The sequence below is a fragment of the Biomphalaria glabrata genome, chromosome 17 (assembly GCF_947242115.1).
Source record: "Biomphalaria glabrata chromosome 17, xgBioGlab47.1, whole genome shotgun sequence".
Taxonomy (NCBI): domain Eukaryota; kingdom Metazoa; phylum Mollusca; class Gastropoda; family Planorbidae; genus Biomphalaria; species Biomphalaria glabrata.
The window spans coordinates 1482447-1503374 of NC_074727.1; the positions used below are offsets into that span (position 1 = coordinate 1482447).

The window sequence follows — 20928 nt, forward strand, 5'->3', positions numbered from 1 at the left end:
TTTTTTCGTATGTAAATTATGAGTGAGTCAGGTGTGAATGTACATTTTTTTTTCATAGTTACTAAGTTCGTTTTGGTGTAATGCACAAATTGTAAGACAAATTTCCTCACGGACAATAAAGAGCATTATTATTATTATTATTATGTTAGAAATGAACGAGAAGTCATTCTCTGGCGCTGCCAGGGTCGAGTTTCGCTAAAGAGAAACAAAATTCATCGTAGTCCCTTTAACAGTTTCCACTGAGGAATTCTCTGGTGATGTGGCAGGTCTGCAGCAGTACCGCCCTCTGACAGGCAACGAAGATGTTCCTAGGAATGTTAAGGGCCTTGAAGGTGTCTGTGAGGTCAGTTGTTATTATCCCCTCGGTTGATATAACAATGGGGTATATTGTTATTTTGGACAATTTCCATAGACGCTTAATCTCCAAGCCTAGGTTATTATTATTATTATTATTATTATTATTATAAATCTATAAAGAACTACCTGATCTGGAGTCAGATCAAGGTCTGCTTGACCTCTTCGATGTTATAGGGAAAAAATTCCAAGAAAAGAGTTCACTAATCTATTCCAAGAAACCAAGACACGGATTTAAATGCGTTGGTCTTTCAAGCAATCAATACAAATATGTGTAACATTGTCATAAAGTAAAATTCCAAGAAAGAATAAATAGGACAATTAATACAATCGATACAAAGAAAATATATGAAACAGAGTAGCACCATATAATATATGTCTCTCTATGTTCTCATAACAAGCCCAGAGCGCTTTGATCCAATCTCTTCATGCCCAGAGCGCTTTGGTCCAATCTCTTCATGCCCAGAGCGCTTTGGTCCAATTTCTTCATGCTCAGGGCGCTTTGGTCCAATCTCTTCATGCCCATAGCGTTTGGTCCAATTTCTTCATGCTCAGGGCGCTTTGGTCCAATCTCTTCATGCCCAGAGCGCTTTGGTCCAATCTCTTCATGCTCAGAGTGCCTTGGTCCAATCTCTTCATGCTCAATGTGCTTTGTTCCAATGTCTTCATGATCAATGTGCTTTTGTTTAATATCTTTATACTAAATATAGTAAAGTTTCCCTTTCAGACCTTGTGTACTTTAGGGCAGATGGTGTAAAGGTCATCTGTTTCTGTGGCCTACGGCTTACGAGGGTGTCATGTGGCCAGCACAACGACCAACCGCCTTTACTTTTCCCAACTAATGTCAGATACCAATTAGATATAGGTGGACTCAGAGGCGCCCAAAGATCCCGAAATGGAAAATCCCAGTCTTCACCAGGATTCATAGTAGGGGACCCCCGGCTCAGAAGACAAGCGCCTTACTGCTTAGCCACCGCGCCTCCACATTAGGATATAGATGGCCATATTGACTTAATTACGTCACCAACAACGTCCCTTTATGCGAGCTGTTTTTTTCTGTAGTAGCAATTGAAAAAGATCTTCTGGCACTTTATCCGACTCTTCTCTCCGACTGACCGCTTGATCAAAGTCTGTTTATTTATATTATATATAGTTCGTCCATCGTGGTTCGATGATGACCACTTTGTCATCCAGGGGGCTGAGGTCTTTGCACTGGGGTTTTATGCCTCCTCATGTGGCTGGTGAGACCTATGTGAGCCCGGAATGTTCGGCCGCACACTGGGCAGGTTATTCCAGCTGGAGCTAGTGTCATTGGCCTTACTTTTCTTCTCAGGCGTTTTTCTTCTGCCAGCGTTGTTCTTTTTTCCTCAGCAACCTGTGCGCCAGTTTTCACAGCCCATTTATCTTGATGCTTGGATCCGAGTAGGCTTTCCCTGGAGCAGGCAAGTATAAGACTTCAGTCTTATTTGTGTTAATGGTAAGGCCAAAGTCTGAGCATGCTCTTGAGAAGTCACTGACGATGCTCTGTAGATCATTTTCAGAGTAGGCATTTAGGGCACAGTCGTCAGCGAATAGCAAGTCCCTGATTACTGCTGATTTTATTTTTGACTTTGCTTTGAGCCGCCTCGGGTTGAATAGGCCTCCATCAAATCTGTGTGTTATACTGGCCGCTTGCTTTGTAGACACAAGTCTATTTACAAAACAACTGGTCTAGCTCTCAAGTGGAAGACTCTTAAGTAAACGAGAACACATTTTCTCTCTTTTTAACCTACTTTGTCAAGACCTGACCTACTGACTGAAAGCCAAGTCGAGTGTGACAATGCCCTGATGAGTTAAAACAATTTATGTTGATCGCTGTCAAGAGTAAAAACAAAAAAAACAACAAAAAAAACATAATGGATACTTCAAAAAAAAAAAAGAATACCTCCCTTTATATATTTTTTTTTCTCTGAATAACTAAAGAATGTGAGATTAAAGAGCAATGAAACATTGCTTACCCCACCCTACCAGAAAGAATCCTGGTTACGCGAATGTATACATCTACAATACTTTATAATATCCCAATGAGGCATAAGCAAATCTAAATAATAACGGTGGGAAGCGTGGTCGAGAGGCTAAGTGCGCTTGAACTTGGCTTGTCTTGACTACTTAGAAGGGGGCTCGAGGTTCGACTCGGGTGTTTACTGAGCGCCTAAAGGCAGCATGGAAAACCAACTCCTAGATACCCCCCCACTGGTCCACAAATGAGATTGGACCAAAGCGCTCTGAGCATGCTATAAGCATGAAAAAGCTATACTAATAATAATGACAGGCCTTTAGATCTAGACTCAGAAGACGATGCGCACAGTTTTCCTGAACATTAATTTATTAAATTCTTGAATCAATAATGCCTTACATTTGGAAATTCCCGAACGCGATAGTCCTTTGAAGAAGGCGATAGCCCTTTCATTACACGATGTTTAGTTTAATCTAGATCTAGACCTGGTTGTCGAGCCAAATTTAAATTTATTTTAATTTTTTATTTTAATAAAATTATAACGGTCAAACAAAGTTTTACCAGTGTGCCCAAAGAGCAAGCTATTTTTTTCTCAGCGATATACATTAATTGTTAAATTTCTAGGGAAATCTTTAAAGCCTTTTTTTGAGATCCGTGTCCAGATTCCATCAAGAAGTTCAGACTTGAATAGCGCAATGTCTTGGGGAATGCAAATTATTAAGTCTTCTTTGGCACAGGCGGCCTTAGGGGGTGACGAGTGGGGCAACCACCACAGGGCCCGCTCCAGAGGGGGCTCCGCGATTGCAGTTATTATTATTTAAGTTTAGCTTATGCCTCTTTAATGGGCTTACGCCTCTTTTTTTTTTGGGGGGGGGGGGCTTCTTGCCTCTTTTTGGTTATCAAGACTCAAACCGTTTAGTTAGTTTGGACACCTACCATCAATATTAAAGGGAAACTCCGATAGTTTTGACAATTTTCGATATGTGTTTTGATTTACAGATAATGAATATATTATTCTTTTCTTTTTATTAGCAGTAATAACTCAGTAATTGATGTTTTTCTAACGTAATTTTCCTGCGCATCCAAAACAGTCAGACATTCACCGGGTTTCTAAGTGACGTCACACTAGCCTACTAATTTAATCTATTGTCTTATTGGAAGACCATACAGCAAAGCTTACATTCTCGTAAAAGAAATATATCTTGGTCTATGCAGTTAGATCTAGATCTTGTAAGCAAAGAAAAAATGCGTATTAAAAGTAGATTTACATGCTTGAGCACTGCTTGACTAACCACGGCAGTGTGTATTTTCTCGCCTGACCACTCAGCACACAACACACACTATCGCTTGGTTGTCTAGTCATGACCGACTACACGTAGTCTCGACTAGCCTTACACTGACCAGTTTGTTCGAATCAGTCAGACACACGATCTATTTACTTCTTGGGAAAAGGAGAGGCTTAGATGAAAATGTTACTTTTTTTTCTCGAGTTGAAATGTTGTTTGTAAAATGTTTGACATGTTTCGGATGTTCCTTCAGAGTTGAAGATAGTTTACTTCCTAGTCCAAACCTCCCGCAGGACGACGGGGGATGGGAGCGGGCAAGGTTTGAACCCTCGACCGTCGATAAATCCGAACGACAGTCCAGCGCGCAAACCGCACGACCAGGCAGCCATCCTAATGCTTTTAGATCTACCTAATACCTATACATGTACCATAGCTTTGGAATAGGCCGTCACTAAGCCCAAGAGCCTGTAAGAATGAAGCGTTACGATTGGTCAAATCTAGTTTCCTTTTCAGTATTGTTGAAGGATATGCCTAACCTAAAAACAAAATCTCAAAGCACCCCGTATTTTTTTTTGAGATGTCAAGAATTTACTGTCTAATTTATTTAATATAAATGTTTCTAAGCATTTAAATAAAAAATGGGAAGATGTTTACTATTACAACTTTTTACGCAGAATTCAAATATGTCAATAACTCAAATTTGAAAAACCATAGGAGCTTCCCTTTAATAAAAAGTAATAAGGATAAAAAATTATTTTTTTAAAAGTCAAACACTCGAAGAGTACACTCTTCATCCTGGCATGATTTGCAGAGCATGTACAATACAGTATCCTGCATAATCAAACAGTACAGTACAGTACAGTACTATTTAAGGTACTATTTTTGTAAAAATAGTAAAGCGTATGTAATTTTAAATGAACGCTCCCCCCCCACCCCCACCCAACGTTCTAACTAAAAAGGAGCGGTCAAGAGATTAGAGACAGGGTTACTGCTGCGATTGGACCCTAGGATCACCTGCTAACTATCCTAAAAAAAAAAGCAAGCTAAAAATCTATGGCCATATTACAAGGTCTTCGGGGCTTGCAAAGACCTTTCTTCAGGGAACAGTACCAGGAAAAAGAAGAAGAGTCAGACAACATAAAAGAATTGACAGACCGGTCATTGAAAGAGGTTCTTACTAAGGCAAAAAGACAGGGAGGAATAGAGAAAGACGGTCGACAAATTTGGCATGGTGCCCCAACGGTCCAACAGACTAACAGACCGGTCCAACAGACTAAGGGAGGGGTAAGGGTAAAAGTAAAGGTAATTAAGCGTATACTAGTGTGATATGATTCGGTATATATGGTCTACGCTTGCGGCTCACGGTCCTGTGTATAACATTCGCCCGGGGCCCTGCGTGTTACACTTGCCGCCGCTTCCTCCTAATGCTAAGGCCGCCGCCTCTTTTCTTAGGTATACAGCAGAACAGCTACAGCAGCAGACGTTGTACAGTTCATCGTTGCCCTTCTCCAGACTCTGGCGCTTCTCATAGAAATGAGATGGAAGTTTGGGCATTTGCATTGGTCGCCCACATAGCAGTTCCCCATTCTGCACTCAACCGATGTGCCCAAAGGAAGGGAATTACCCGATTCAGTTTAGAATCAGCGACGTATCAGGTTCTGCTAGGCCAGGGTACGCTATTCTGCCTCAACGTAGCACTCGGGTTGAAACGATCGCTAGAGGAAGTGATTAGGCTAAATGAATCGCAAAACAAGATTCACGTGGGAGTGTCTAAGGGAATGCGAGATCTTTCCCATTGCACAGTGCGGAGTTGAAAGAAAGCTTCCAGGTCCCTGTTGATAATCCATGCGCCGTTCCTCAAGGGACCGTTACCACTTATCGCGATTCCTGCACGGTTAGATTGGTAGAATATAGGAAAATGGCGGGGGTTCCCGGTGTGCTCGACCTTCGGCCATGTATTCTAGTCCATGCGACCGGAGCGTCAGACACATTGGAAATAGCGGTGTTGACATTGACATTGACTTGGACCTCTTCCAGACAGAACGGTTATGTTCAAGCAGGCTTACACGCCTAGAGTTCGAAGAGCCTTCGGCTCAACTCTTTTGACAATCTCACGATTCTTCCAGAATGTATCACTGACTGAGTGTTCTTTCTTATAGATGTAGATGCAATGATGTCTATTAGTATCTAATTCTTCGAAGAAACATCTGTAATAAATCTTAAGATCTGTGGCATTTTACGTCTCGAGAGACGATCTTTTCCCTTTGCAACTTCTTGTGTGACTAAAGAGGCCAATCCTTGATACACAGCTGCGATCGCAGGTTGGGCATATGTAATCACCAGGCGCCGTTACATTTTCAACCTTCTTTTTGCTTCTGTTGTGTATGACATCTGCAATCTGTGACCCTTCCTTTATGATTTCTCTCCATGTGGATCTGTCCAGTGCCACCTCTTCCCACCTCATCTTAAGATATTGAGTTGTCAAGGGGTACTTACTTGTAAAATTCTTAACTGGTATCGACTTTGGTATCGGATAAACAAATATTACCGATTTTAATGTAGTCTTAGAAGTACGAAATTAAAAATCTTTAAATCTTAGCTGTTTTTTCTTCTTCTATTTCTATTGACGCTGCAAGTATACGTCATCCATTGTTATATTTAACAACCTTTAATCTAATTTCCCCAACAATCGATTTTCTTAGCTATTAAAAAAAAAAAGAGTTTATCTTAGACTACACAAATTACTTTTTTCACTCAGTGACGTCATAACTTCTGCTCGCGGGTCATATCTTGAACTTGACGGTCCTATGAGCTGAGGTGACCCTCGATACTATTGTCGGAAATTACAAGTCCGGAGTTAGACTATGGTAAATCCAGCACTGAAAGTATATTTGTCACCCAAATCGAAAAAAAAAATAATGAGAACCACTGTTTTTCACAAAGGCTATTTTAAATATCGTAAGTTTCCATTGCAATTTTAGAAGACTTAAAATTGTTTATATCCTTTCTGAAAGATTTGACTACTTTATTTTTTTTTTAAAGTATGGTACCCTTTTTAGACCTTGTGATCAATGCAGCAGGTCATCAGTTTCTGTGGTGATCGGGTGTTGTGATCGGGTGTGGTGATCGGGTGTGGTGATCGGGTGTTGTGATCGGGTGTTGTGATCGGGTGTGGTGATCGGGTGTGGTGATCGGGTGTTGTGATCGGGTGTTGTGATCGGGTGTGGTGATCGGGTGTTGTGATCGGGTGTGGTGATCGGGTTTGGTGATATGATGTGGTGATCGGATATGGTGATCGGATGTGGTGAACGGGTGTGGTGATCGGGTGTGGTGATCGGATGTGGTGATCGGATGTGGTGATCGGATGTGGTGATCGGGTGTGGTGATCGGATGTGGTGATCGGATGTGGTGATCGGATGTGGTGATCGGATGTGGTGATCGGGTGTGGTGATCGGATGTGGTGATCGGGTGTGGTGATCGGGTGTGGTGATCGAGTGTGGTGATCGGATGTGGAGATCGGATGTGGTGATCTGATGTGGTGATCGGGTGTGGTGATCGGGTGTGGTGATCGGATGTGGTGATCGGATGTGGTGATCGGATGTGGTGATCGGGTGTGGTGATCGGATGTGGTGATCTGATGTGGTGATAGGGTGTGGTGATCGGGTGTGGTGATCGGATGTGGTGATCGGGTGTGGTGATCGGATGTGGTGATCTGATGTGGTGATCGGATGTGGTCAGCACCACGTCTTTTCTTTTCCCCAACAACCCATTAGAGATGTATGGACTCAGTGTGGACTCAGTGTGTGGACTCAGTGTGGACTCAGATGCGTCCTGAAAATCCCGAAATAAAAAATCCTAGTCTTCACCAAGATTCGGGCCCAGGACTCCAAGTTCAACCACTCAGCCACTGCGCCCCTGTACACACATTATAAATGGGACTAATTTGGCTTATACCGCCACATCAGTCAAGTACAATTTTGTCCCTTGTTCGAAACCAAACAAAATAATTAATTGCCAGTAATTAATTAAGTATTTTTTTCCCATTGATTCTTGTTTTGTCAGGTACAATAAATAATTGTGCAAAGTTTCAACCTGATCCGAGAATGGCTGTGGGAGAAATAACGTATTCAAACTTTTTACCAGGCAGAGTGAATGGATATTTGTAAAAAGAATCGACTAACAGTAACACAGCGATGAGTCTATGACTTCTCATATAACATTGTATAACAACTTCTCTTGCCAACCTCTTTCCATGTATCTACAAGAAAGTCGTTCTTCTGACAAACCCCTTCTCGTAAAAGATCCATTTACGACATACTCTGTTCATTCGCCCATCGACAACACAAACTAACAAAATGTTTTCGTCCTGTAACTTTATTCAACTGTTAAGCCAACTCCTTTGTTCTGTTTCGTAATTTTAATATTGTTTAGAGTCCAAATTAATAATATAGAATTAAAATATAACTGCATAAAACGTTCGGCCCATTATTTGAAAGACCTGAATTGTTGTCAGAAGAAAAAAAAAAAAGAGAAAAAAAAAGGGGGGGGGGTATTCTGGTATCTGTTTAATAATTGTAAAAATTAATTACCTGTTGTCCTAATTACCTGTCCTCTCTCAAGTCGCAACCCCCCTTCCTATTTGTTTCTTTTGGTAGATATAATTGTTAAATAGAGGCACGCTCTGTCATTATTTGAATCAAATATTTAAACAGCTTAGTCGCAGAAGAAAAACCAACGAGCTAGCCCCCCCTAAAAAAAATCCCTTTATGTCACAACGCGCCACGTATTTGTATTCTTTTTTTTTTTTTCTATCTTCATTTGCCTCCCCTGCTAATTATCTTCCTCCCCAATGTGAGGGGATTGCTCCAGACGACCCCCCCCCCCACCTTCCCTCACTACCCCCCCCCCCCCAACACTGCAAACAAGTGTGCGCGTGTTGTGTGTGTGTGGAAGTCGTTCAATGAATGACGCTGCAAGTTGCATTCAGCCCCGCGCTCTCAATCGAGTTGCTGCGTTGAGGCACATCAATAATTGATGACGTCATATTGCTCATTGAAGCCGAACCATAGCGACAAGGCTCTCCCCCCCCCCCCTTTTTCTCTGCAATACATTCCATTTATTTATGTACACACTAGATCTATGTATAGATCTACATACAAATATATCTGGTTTACGGTGTAGGAATTGCGTAACTTGAATACTATTACAAATTTGGATCATGTGTTGTTGTTTTTTTCTAGTCTAGTTTCTGGATTTTTATCGTTAAAGAATTTCTCATTACATAATTTAAAAAAAAAAATGAAATTTTGAAAAGGCGGTCAAGGGCACGCTATCTCTACCGCTGTTGTTAGCAGAAGACATCATGGCGGCACGTGAGTTATGATAACGACCCAGCAGGTAGGGGCCTTGCTTTGTTTACATTTGATCTTGTCAAATTATAGTGGTCAGTGCCAAACATGTAAAAGAAAGGACGGATGTCAGCTATGACAGTTTCTCTTGTGTGATTGTTCTAAGCTGTGGTCTTTTTTTTTTTATGCGAATAAGTAATACTTCCACTCGGATTATTTATCGTCAGAGGCGTCACGTGAGTACATTTTAAAAATATGAGCGAAATTGGGAATGTTAATCTAGAAACGCTACACTTAGTAACTATAAACGACACCAACACTATAACGCCGTATTCAACAGTCCATTTATTTACACACCCTCATAGTACGAGGTTACACACAACACATGTGATATAAACTTTCTTAGCAAGGGAAATAACTCTACATACTAATAACAAACACATACACATAACACAATGTCAACAGGGAAATTATAGAATTAGCTGAGTGTCTTGAATAAAAAGGCTAAAGATGTAGATTTACTAGATCTAGATTTTTACTGGATCTAGATCGACATCGAAATCAAGTCTCAGGGATCGTTACAAGATTTTAGACACCTTTCATCTAGCCTGTAGTCATACATCTAGTCTAGACGTATGACTCTTATGATCTTATCTCTCTCTCTCTCTCTCTCTCTCTCCTTCAGTTTACCTACCATTGGTTTGTTTGCCATTGTCGAGAAGGGAGCATAATCTCTCCTCCAAGATATCAAGAGTCACCATTCTTTCTTTTTTTTTAAACGTTTAGAAAGTTAATGTTAAAGTTATGATTAGGATTAAGGTTATGGTTAAATTATGATGTAACATTTCGGTTAGAGACGCATGCGAAAATAAGCTTGATCTCATTATTTCCATTTCAAAATAAAAATATCTTTAAAATCTGATCACAATAAGATAGATACAAATATTTCGTGTCATCTTGTCATATCGTCTGCTCGTTTCATACGGTGCCAACGCCAGGTCAAAGGTTGCTTGATGCAAAATAGGTGCCAGTTGCCAGTGTTCATCTTATCTTATCCTATATAATACAGACGTTACTTCAAAAAAAAAAAAAGAAGATGATTACGTCCTACGCGTAATGCATTTAGTCATGCATATTAACCATTGACCTAAATTCTGATTCTAAGTCACTGATTTTCGTTGCTAGCTCAGGCAACCCATTCCATGCTCTAATAGCACTAGGGAAGAAGGAGCATTTGTACAAATTTGTCCTAGCATATGGAACGAGGAATGTGCCTTTATCTTTGTGTCTTTCTGAGTATTTTATTAACTTTTGTATTTGAAGATTATGGTTCAGTCTTAACTATAATTGCTATTTCACTTTTGAGTCTTCTATCCTGAAGGCTTTCTAAATTAAGTGATTTTACTCTACTCAAATGTGAATATTCGTTTGTTATGAATCTCACTGCTCTTTTTTTGTGGCTGTTCCAGTTTCTTAATGTTTTCTTGGTTTGATTCACTTTTCTGTCTTTCTCAAAATAGAATTTTGTTAAAAACAGAATAAGTGTGACTATAACAAAATTACTATGTTAGATTAGTCTGCTTAGCCTGCGTTGTCTCGTGCTGTTAATGCACTGAGTTGCCATTGAAAAAATAATATAAAATATAAAAAAAATAATATAAATTTTTAAAAAATCTGGGAAATGTCGAAAGGCGGAACACAAATCTATCTGTTATACTCCCCTCCCCTTTTTCACTCCTTTCACTCCTTCCCCCCTGTACTTGCATTCTCAGTCACCAGAAGTAATCGCCTGGGGGGCTGGGGGAGAAACTCTCTCAATCAAATACACGACCCTCAGTTGTGTGATTGGGCGTGGCCCATTAACTGATTGAATGGCTGGCCTCCATAAGATCTTATTTACAACCTACTGCTGCATAAGGGGAAGGGGGAAAGGGAGGCGACTTCAAAGAAAAACGAAAACCTAGTGGGAAAAACCTTTGATCAGTTTCACTGGAACTCATTTCCTAGGTTGAAATTTATGTCTATAGATTTGAGTCACGTGATACAGCGGATGTAGATTTCTTCAAGGACGTTGACATTCCAATTTTTGTTTTTTCAAATAATTGATTCGTGAAATCGTTTCCGTTCCTACTTTTGATTTCTAGTTTTTAACATTTTCACACAGACGGCTTACGTTTTGGAAGATTGGGCGGAGGACAGTGTTTAAGGTATTAAAATTTAAAAAGAATAGTAAAACTTTTTTTTTTTTTAGGAAACCTCAGAAGTTTGCGATATTCAATTTTAGCTTTGTCCTTGGGCCTTTTGCCTCTTTTTTGGGGCCCTCTAGCCTCTTTTGTGGGCTTTTTATTTTTTTTTTTTCATTTAATATTTCATTTGTAAGTTCTCAGAATTCACAATCATTAAATGATAAAGAATTAAAGAGAAAATTTGAAACATGATTAACCTATACTTAATTACTTTACAAGTATATAATAAGGCGTGTCTTCGAGTCCGAAGATTTGTGAGGAATGCAGTACTTCCCGTGGCTGCGCAGTCCCAGCTGTGACCTACACATTTTGCCACATAACCATTGTCCGCAGGCGGTCGATTTAGATTATCTTTTCGCCGTCTACGTTTGTCCTCGGCATAAATATATATATATATATAATAATTAGAGTGAAAATATTTTTTATAGCAAAGATATATACGTCTATGAATTGAAAACAAATTTTGTTGTAATTGAATTATATGAATGTTTTTCGTATTTTCTAAATGGTGATTGAAGACAGGAATATGTAAGCCAGATATTGCAAATTTTATCTCCCTTTTTTTCTATATAAAATTTAATAATTTCCACTAATTAATTAACTAATTCGAATTTAATTCGTTTCATGTGTTGTCATGGTAATGAATAAATGTGTACAGTACTGTACAACTTCAGCTTGATCGGAGAATGGGAAATAGCGGCGCAATAGGAGAGAAACAGTGTAAAACAGGACAGACGGACAACTAGACTGACCGAACAGATTGTTGGCCATGGACTAGACTTCAAAACTAACCAAACGTTTTCTATCCATGGCTGAAAATAACACCCTAATTAACACATCTACTAATTAGTTTACCTGCTCCTGGAGTATGAGTCCGTGTGAATATGTGCGAGTGCTAGGTGTGATTGTGCACGAGTGTTGTGTATTTGTGTGTGTGTGTGTGATTTTCCTAGAAAATATTCGTTTATAAGCCTTTGGAACCCAACGAGGTCTTTATATCCTTGATGGTAAAAAATACATTAGCATAAAACGTATAATAAAAATGTGTCTGGGACAATAATGTAGAAATTTTTAACATGAATTCATGAACAGGGTTAGCGGACACCTTCAAGCTGAAAGAGGGACACGAAAGAGAACGAATTTGAGGACCAAAGTAGGACACTAAGGTGAAACAAGGAGGACAGTGTTACAAAGGAGGATAAAAAAAGAGGGACGAAAAGTAGGACAAAGCCTTACAAATAAGGACAAAATAGTCAAAGTAACGTTCGTACTCTTAATACGAAAATGAGGACAAAAAGAGGACACAAAGGTCAGAAAAGGAGGACAGTGTTCCAAAAGAGGATGAAAAAAAGGAACAAAGGATGATAAGAGGGCAAAAAGGAGGACAAAAAAGAGGACAAAGCCTTAAAAATGAGGACAAAATAATCAAGGGCATCGTTTGTACTCTCAATACGAACATCTCAAGGAGGACTGTCGTCAAAAAAAAAGTCTTTCTTGCTAATGATTTCAAGTTTGCCTAGATTTACTAGTCAAACAACAAGATAACATCGTCAATATCAACAACAGATTCCTTTCTGTATATGCAAGAGGTTAATTACCCGATAAAATATTTATAAATTTTAACAGGAAGATATAAGGGACTGAATTAGATTACTGGGTGTTATGGCATTGCATACACAGCGGCTATGTCTGTATATCAGAGGACGTCTGGTAACTTTGTTTATACATGTAGTTTAAGAGAGTGCTCTATATGCGTGAGTTGGACCTACTGATTATTCGTTGGCATCACCTCAGCTAACGCCACCTAGCGTTGTTTCCACCTTGTTTTGGTCATTTCGCATGACTAATTTAACTGGTCAATGTGTCACTAGTATCACTACCAAGTGACAGCCGCACAACACCAGCGTGACAACCATGAGATACTATCGTGACAACCAGCAATGATATCGTGACAACCGCACAACACCAGCGTGACAACCACATAGCACCAGGCTGGCGACCACACAATACCATTCTGACAACCACACCATACCAGCGTAACAACCACACAACATAACGTCACAACCACACAACATCTACATGACAACCACACAAAAGCAGTGTGACAACCACACAATGTCAGCCTGACGACCACACAAAGCCAGTCTGACAACCACATCACACTAGCGTAGCAACCGCACCATACCGGCGAGAGAATCCTCACCAGAAAACACAAAACTGCTTTTCATGAAATTTCTTCTGACCGAATGAATGATACTGATCACAATGGGGCGATGTAAAAATGTTTTGTAAAATGTTTTACATGTTTCGCATGTTCCTTCAGAGTTGAAGATAATTACTTCCTAGTCCAAACCTCCCGCAGGACGACGGGAGATGGGAGGGGGCAGGGTTTGAACCCTGGACCATCGATAAATCTGAACAACAGTCCAGCGCGCAAACCGCACGACCAGGCAGCCATGTAGTGAAGGTAAACTTCGGAAGCCAAAGAGTTCCATGTATCCGAATGGTTGAATGTGAATGCACACTCGACTCACAGACGTTGCCTTTATCACAATGTACTTGTGACGGCGTAAAAAGTGAAATGAAAGGAGAATTTTATAATGAACTCAGTGGAACTTGAAAGAATTCTTGCCTCAGGAAGAAGGATAAGAATTTTTTGTTTTCTTTGTTAGTATTTTATCAATGAACGTGATTTGTATGTGAGATGTATGTATGTATGTATTACATATGCATGTATCTCTGAACTGACAAACAGAGCACGCCACATTAAATGGAAATATACAGTAGGGACATTCTAAAGTAACTACACCATGGGAATGTGGTGGTATTGATTTAGCCAGTAGCTCTAGAATACAGTTAGCATTGCTATTCAAATATATTCAGTTCTAGAGCGTACTAATTGCTCAATTCGCACATGGGAGACAAACATTACGACAGTCCATTAGCAACATTTAAAGTAACTCTGCCCCAGCACCGCGCTAATGCTGCGCACCAGCGCACTGTTTAGCACCGGACATGGACTGTTTAGGTGAAGAGCTTTTTTTTTCCGCCCTAAGCAGTAAGAAGGATTTTACAGAGGCTAGTCAGAAGTCCGGGTGTCCTACGTCCTGGTGTCCTACGTCCTGGTGTCCTATGTCATGGTGTCCTACGTCCTGGTGTCCTGTCCTGGTGCCCTACGTCCTGGTGTCCTTCGTCCTGGTGTCCTACGTACTGGTGCCCTACGTCCTGGTGTCCTACGTACTGGTGCCCTACGTCCTGGTGTCATACGTCCTGGTGTCCTACGTCCTGGTGCCCTATGTCCTGGTGTCCTATGTCCTTTTGTCCTACGTCCTCGTGTCCTACGTCCTGGTGTCCTACGTCCTTGTGTCGTTCGTCCTTGTGTCCTTCGTCCTGGTGTCCTACGTCCTGGTGTCCTTCGTCCTGGTGCCCTACGTCCTGGTGCCCTATGTCCTGGTGTCCTATGTGCTGGTGCCCTACGTCCTGGTGTCCTATGTCCTGGTTCCCTATGTCCTAGTGTCCTACGTCCTGGTGTCCTACGTCCTGGTTCCCTATGTCCTGGTGTCCTATGTCCTGGTGTCCTATGTCCTGATGTCCTACGTCCTGGTGTCCTGTCCTGGTGTCCTACGTCCTGGTGCCCTACGTCCTGGTGTCATACGTCCTGGTGTCCTGTCCTGGTGTCCTACGTACTGGTGCCCTACGTCCTGGTGTCCTACGTCCTGGTGCGCTATGTCCTGGTGCGCTATGTCCTGGTGTCCTACGTCCTTTTGTCATACGTCCTGGTGTCCTACGTCCTGGTGTCCTACGTCCTGGTGTCCTTCGTCCTGGTGTCCTACGTCCTGGTGTCCTTCGTCCTGGTGTCCTACGTCCTTGCGTGTGAATGTTGGACAGGACAGTTGATAGAATTACACTGAGTGTTTGCATGTGGGTGTCGATTCAATACTTGACAACTACTGTCTGTGTTTGTTTACTATAACCATTGTCATCTGTCCCTTTCCTAAGTCTAAAGGGTGCTGTGACAGTTCACGTAGCCATTCTCACCACTTTTCCTCGTCAGCAGCAATTCTTAGCAGAAGATCTTGATAAAGACCGGTCAATTCTTTTGCGTTGTCCAGCCAGCTTTTCGTTTTGTTTTGGATGACCCTTTGCACTGTACCTTGAAGATTTAACTTTTGACATGAGACAGTCTTACAATATGACCTTTTTTTAAAATAACAACAACATGGAAACCTCAGAATTTGCGCTATTCAATGTTAGCTTTATCATCATATAAATCCTTGGGCCTTAGGCCTTTTTTCTTTTTGTTTCACTTTTGGAAATAATACATTTGCTGCGCTAGACAGGGTGTACAAACATTTTTGTGTTCTTTTTTTAGTATATGATACTCTGCATTTTTCTGTAGTTTTTATTCTCACAGGCTTCTATTCTTCTTTTAGTCTCTCCGTTTAGCGGTCAACTTTCACGAACATGTGAGTCATTCTACGCTATGAACATAGACAGGGCCGGTCTTAGGGCACTGCAACCTATGCGGCCGCAGTGGGCTCCGCACTTTCATAGGCCCCGCGCTAACACCAGTTGTAAATTATTAAATTAAACCATTATAACTTATAACAGGGTTTCCATGGCCTCCACGTTCCATAGGCTAAGACAAATGTGTACAAATACTTCTTCTTCCCTAGTGCTATTAGAGCATGGAATGGGTTGCCTGAGCTAGCCAGGAAAACCAGTGACTTGGCATGACGCGTAGGACGTAACCTTCTTTTTTTTTTTGTAGTAACGTCTGTATTATATAAGAAGAAGAAGAAGAAATTGCAAAGTATACGAAAAAAATCTCCTGAAATTATTACATTATCCTAAAAACTAAAAAAAAATGACCTTAGAAATAGACAAAATTGTCATTTTGGGCTGTCATTAAATACTGAAAATGCCGATCTCTTAAAAAAGTAAATCTACAAGGCAGATGTGAATATTTATCGGCTTTTTGTTGGAAAAGTACCTTCTGTTGTAGATGGATCGTAATTTAATTTGACCGTGATTTTACACTTAGTAAAATATGAATAAAATGCAATGACAAATTAATTTTATTACAAAAATTCTTAATTTTCACTTATTATCCTAATCCCTTCCCAGACTAGGCCCCGCGCTAGCCGTTTCGCATAGGGCCCCGCAATCTGTAGGAATAGCCCTGAACATAGAATCTAGTTTTTTTAATTTAAATTGTAAGCTAGTGAAACTTTCCAAGACTTCCTACACAGTTTTCTCATGATGGCGGATGCCAGGCTTAAAAGGGGTTTTTATCTCTTTATGTTATTTATATAAAACATTTTTTTTTTTTCAAATTGACCTTCGTAGAGTATCCTCCCTAGAAGCTATTGCACTATGATCTTTTATCAACAGAATCAAAATGTTTAAAAAAAAATCCTAAGGCCACTGGCGTAGCTAATGATTTGGGGGCCCGGGTGGCTTGACCCCTTTAAGGGGCCCCTGCATTTTGATATTCGGCATCATGACATGAGATAATGACGCAATATTTAATGTTAAAAGTTTCGAACACTTATTCTCCCCCCCCCCTTTTTCAAGAGAGGACCCGGGGGTATTTTCAAATTTAGACCTCCCCCCCCCCACCCCCAGCTGCCTAAGGCCCCCATCTTTATAACATGTTGTTTTTTTTTCACCAGCAAACTTCAAAACATGGTGATGTCTTGATATAACATAATAGTTCCAGCATCAAAACTTCACATCCTTTTTATGCCGTCGCCAGACACTATATTCCTGTTTTCAGCGTAGCCATTGTCCATCTAATTTCCAGACTCAACATTTGGTTCTGTTCCTCTATTGTTCGAATTGCAAATATCGTGGCATGAAAAGGGGAAACAACTCTTTGTTGATGGGATAGCAACAAAAAAAACAAAAAAAAAAGTGCCCTACACTAATGGGCAGAAGAAAAAAAAAAAAGTTCCCACGAGAGAAGGAAACGCTACTGCTGTGCACTGATCTACAAATATTGTCCGAATGTCTCTTTTCTAGGCTTTTTGTTGAGAACGATGAATCGATGATTACGTTTCGCCCACCAGTAATGCATCCTTTGACATGCGAAGCGTTCGTCAACATACAGAAAAATACAAATACACATATTTTTAATATTCGCCAGTCGTTTTGTAAGCATGCCTGTTAATGTGACCGCAATATGGATGCTCTGGTCAGAAGATACATCATGAAAGAGAATAAGTAGATCATCCAAAAGAGGATATGTGAATGTGAGTTACCAATTAGTGGCCACAAAAGAGAATTAGTGAAAGTGAGTTACCAACTAGTGGCCACAAAACAGAATAAGTGAAATTGAGTTGCCAATTAGTGGCCACAAATGCCCACAAAAGAGAATAAGTGAATGTGAGTTACCAACTAGTGGCCACAAAAGAGAATATGTGAATGTGAGTTACCAACTAGTGGCCACAAAAGAGAATATGTGAATGTGAGTTACCAATTAGTGGCCACAAAAGAGAATATGTGAATGTGAGTTACCAACTAGTGACCACAAAAGAGAATATGTGAATGTGAGTTACCAACTAGTGACCACAAAAGAGAATAAGTGAAAGTGGGTTACCAACTAGTGGCCACAAAAGAGAATATGTGAAAGTGAGTTACCAATTAGTGGCCACAAAAGAGAATAAGTGAAAGTGAGTTACCAATTAGGGGCCACAAAAGAGAATAAGTGAACTTGAGTTACCAACTAGTGGCCACAAAAGAGAATAAGTAAAAGTGAGTTACCAACTAGTGGCCACAAAAGAGAATAAGTAAAAGTGAGTTACCAATTAGGGGCCACAAAAGAGATAAGTGAAAGTGAGTTACCAAATAGTGGCCACAAAAGAGAATAAGTGAACTTGAGTTACCAACTAGTGGCCACAAAAGAGAATAAGTAAAAGTGAGTTACCAACTAGTGGCCACAAAAGAGAATAAGTGAAAGTGAGTTACCAAATAGTGGCCACGAAGGAGAATAAGTGAATGTGAGTTATCAATTAGTGGCCACAAAAGAGAATACGTGAAAGTGAGTTATCAATTAGTGGCCACAAAAGAGAATAAGTGAATGTGAGTTACCAACTAGTGGCCACAAAAGAGAATATGTGAAAGTGAGTTACCAACTAGTGGCCACAAAAGAGAATAAGTGAATGTGAGTTTCCAACTAGTGGCCACAAAAGAGAATATGTGAAAGTGAGTTACCAACTAGTGGCCACAAAAGAGAATAAGTGAAAGTGAGTTACCAATTAGTGGCCACAAAAGAGAATAAGTGAAAGTGAGTTACCAATTAGTGGCCACAAAAGAAAATAAGTAAATGTGAGTTACCAATTAATGGCTACAAAAGAGATAAGTGAATGTGAGTTACCAACTAGTGGATCGAATTTAGATGTGGCCCGCGGATATATAAAACTTCCAATCACCACAGCCTTTTTTCTAAGCTTTTGATTTACTTTGGCAGTAAAAAGGGAATCAACTCTTTGTTAATGAATAACTTCCTCAGTTGTCTAGAAAAGTTTGCTTGCAGTTAACTCTACAAGACGTGTCAGATGATTTTCAAGTTTACAAAGCTCAACTCTGTCTGGTACAAATTTTGTACACGTTATTTCTCCCAAACCTATTCTCTGATCAATTTGAAACTTTACACAATCATCTGTTGTACCTAACAAAACATGAATCAATAAAAAAAAATGACTTAATGATACATTGGTAAATTGTTATTATTCTATGGCATTGAAAAAGTTAAATAGATGGTACTTATTGAGAGATGTGTCTGTATATGTGGAGTTATTCCCCTTATTATGATTTGTGCACGTTTTTCTCCCACTTACCATTCTCAGATCAAGTTGAAATTTTGCATAATTATTCATAGTCGATGACAATACATGAATCAATAAAAAAAAATTAGTTGATCGATTGGTGGTGATTAATAAATTTTGTTTTATGTAAAAAAAAATGGAGCTTATTCCAGCAGTATTGAGATTTATGACATGATTATGCGGTTCTTTCAATAGAAGGTAACCTTCTTTGTAACTTCTTTCCGTGTGAGTTTGCCTTATTTTCTAAAGAACTAGTTCGTCCATTTGTCCACCTGTTCAGCCGCCCTTTTTTTTTCTCGTCTGGTCTTGATCTTCTCCTTAACCTTTCCTTCATGACCTCACAAACACACATGCACAGACTCTACCAGAGGCGTATCCCGGGTTCAAGAATATCTTGGTAGCCCCCCCCCCCTCCAGCCAATAAGACAAATTTAGTAACAATGAGTAATCTTCTTCTTCTTCTAGCCAGCTTTTTTGCTGCTGAGCTGTCAACTCTTTTGCAGACTGTGCCAAGGAAAAATAGTGTGCTGTTTTCTTCAGTTGTTCAGCACTGCCGTACAGGGTGTTGGTTATGTTGAGGCTGGAGTGGTAGTAGGGTCTGCCTAAGGTGGATTAGGAAGGGCCATTCAAAAAGGAGATGGTTTACGGTTTCATAAGGGTTGGCGCAGTGTCTACAAAGGGGGAGTTGTGTGGGATTTATTTTATTGAGATGGCTATTGAGATGAGTAATCTAAATGTAATAGTACATTTCCAGATGACATTCCAATGTTAAGATCGTACCTTTTTTTAATACGAAATAATGTCATTACGTTTGATTCAGTTAGGGCTCCTTACAATTAATAGTGTCTTACAAGTCAATGTTTGTTCAACTTCTGAACAGAATTAAACGACTTCAAATTGTTTCAAATGAACAAACCAATGTTCTAGCTAAGCTCTCATGTGGGCCCCAACTGACCATGAGTCAGGGTCCCAAGCGCAAGGAACTCTTTCGCGCCATGGTTAATACGCCACAGGCTGGGGGCCCCCTAATGGTCGTGGGCCCGGTTCCATTGAACCCCTTCGCGCAGGGCGAAGGATGCAGGACCGGTCCTACAGATTGCCGGCCCTACGCGAAACGGATTGCGCGTTGCCCAGTCTGAGTAGGGATAAGGATAACAAGTGAAAAATTTAGATTTTGTATTAGAAAATAAATTTGTCTTTGCATTTTATTCATTCTTTACTAAGTACAAAATCACTGTCAAATTAACTTTTCACTACTATAGTAGTTTTCCAATAAGAAGGCGATACAGATCTGCTTTTTTTTTTAGATTTACTATCGACTAGCAGAATACCGGTGTCGAGATAGATTTAGATCTATATGTGTATGCCAGTGACTATTAAAGTAAATTAAGTATTAGAACTTCTTGTTTTGGTTAAAATTCGTCTAATTATTAAATTTTTATTAAAAGAAAGCTTTGGCGTTTCCCAAATTAAATGACACCCAGAAATAACAATTTTGTCTGTTTTTAAGGAGATTTGCATGAGTTTTCAGAAGATTTTAATAATTTCAGGAGATTTTCATGACTTTTTCGTATATTTTGCAATTTCAGGAGAATTTCAGGAATCCTTTCAGAATAAGTTGAAATGGTTTAATTCAATAATTTACATCCAGATTTCGCACGGGGCCTTTTAAAGTGCGGATCCCACAACGGCCGCATAGGTTACAGTGGCCTAAGACCGGCCCTGCATGGATGCTACGCCACTGGACTCTACAAACACTCATATTTACATAACCACCATCATACAGACTCTCACACATCCTCTTAACTCGCGCAGACTATCTCTCTCTCTCTCTTTCTCTCTCTCTCTCTCTCTCTCTCTCTCTCTCTT

At 40.1% G+C, this 20928-nt stretch overlaps 3 protein-coding genes across 4 annotated transcripts in view; 2 read left to right on the forward strand and 1 right to left on the reverse strand.

Moving 5' to 3' along the window:
* Window positions 1-6720: 6720 nt before the first annotated feature.
* Window positions 6721-7943, reverse strand: LOC129923720 (soluble scavenger receptor cysteine-rich domain-containing protein SSC5D-like). Its single transcript, XM_056016181.1, has 2 exons — window positions 7881-7943; window positions 6721-7467 (listed from the first exon to the last, which is right to left on the reverse strand). The coding sequence occupies exons 1-2, from the start codon at window positions 7941-7943 to the stop codon at window positions 6721-6723; spliced, it is 810 nt and encodes a 269-aa protein (XP_055872156.1).
* Window positions 7944-8797: 854 nt separating this feature from the next.
* Window positions 8798-20928, forward strand: part of LOC106073156 (26S proteasome non-ATPase regulatory subunit 10-like) — a 50682-nt gene continuing 38551 nt past the window's right edge. The window contains exon 1 of one of the 2 annotated variants that reach the window (XM_056015676.1): window positions 8798-9033. The gene's annotated coding sequence lies outside the window, so the exon portion shown is untranslated. Of the gene's footprint in view, window positions 9034-9108; window positions 9221-20928 lie in introns of those variants that run through there. The other variant, XM_056015677.1, reaches the window with a different exon arrangement.
* LOC129923721 (uncharacterized) lies at window positions 14246-15127 on the forward strand. The gene has a single exon (XM_056016182.1). The coding sequence runs from the start codon at window positions 14246-14248 to the stop codon at window positions 15125-15127; it is 882 nt and encodes a 293-aa protein (XP_055872157.1).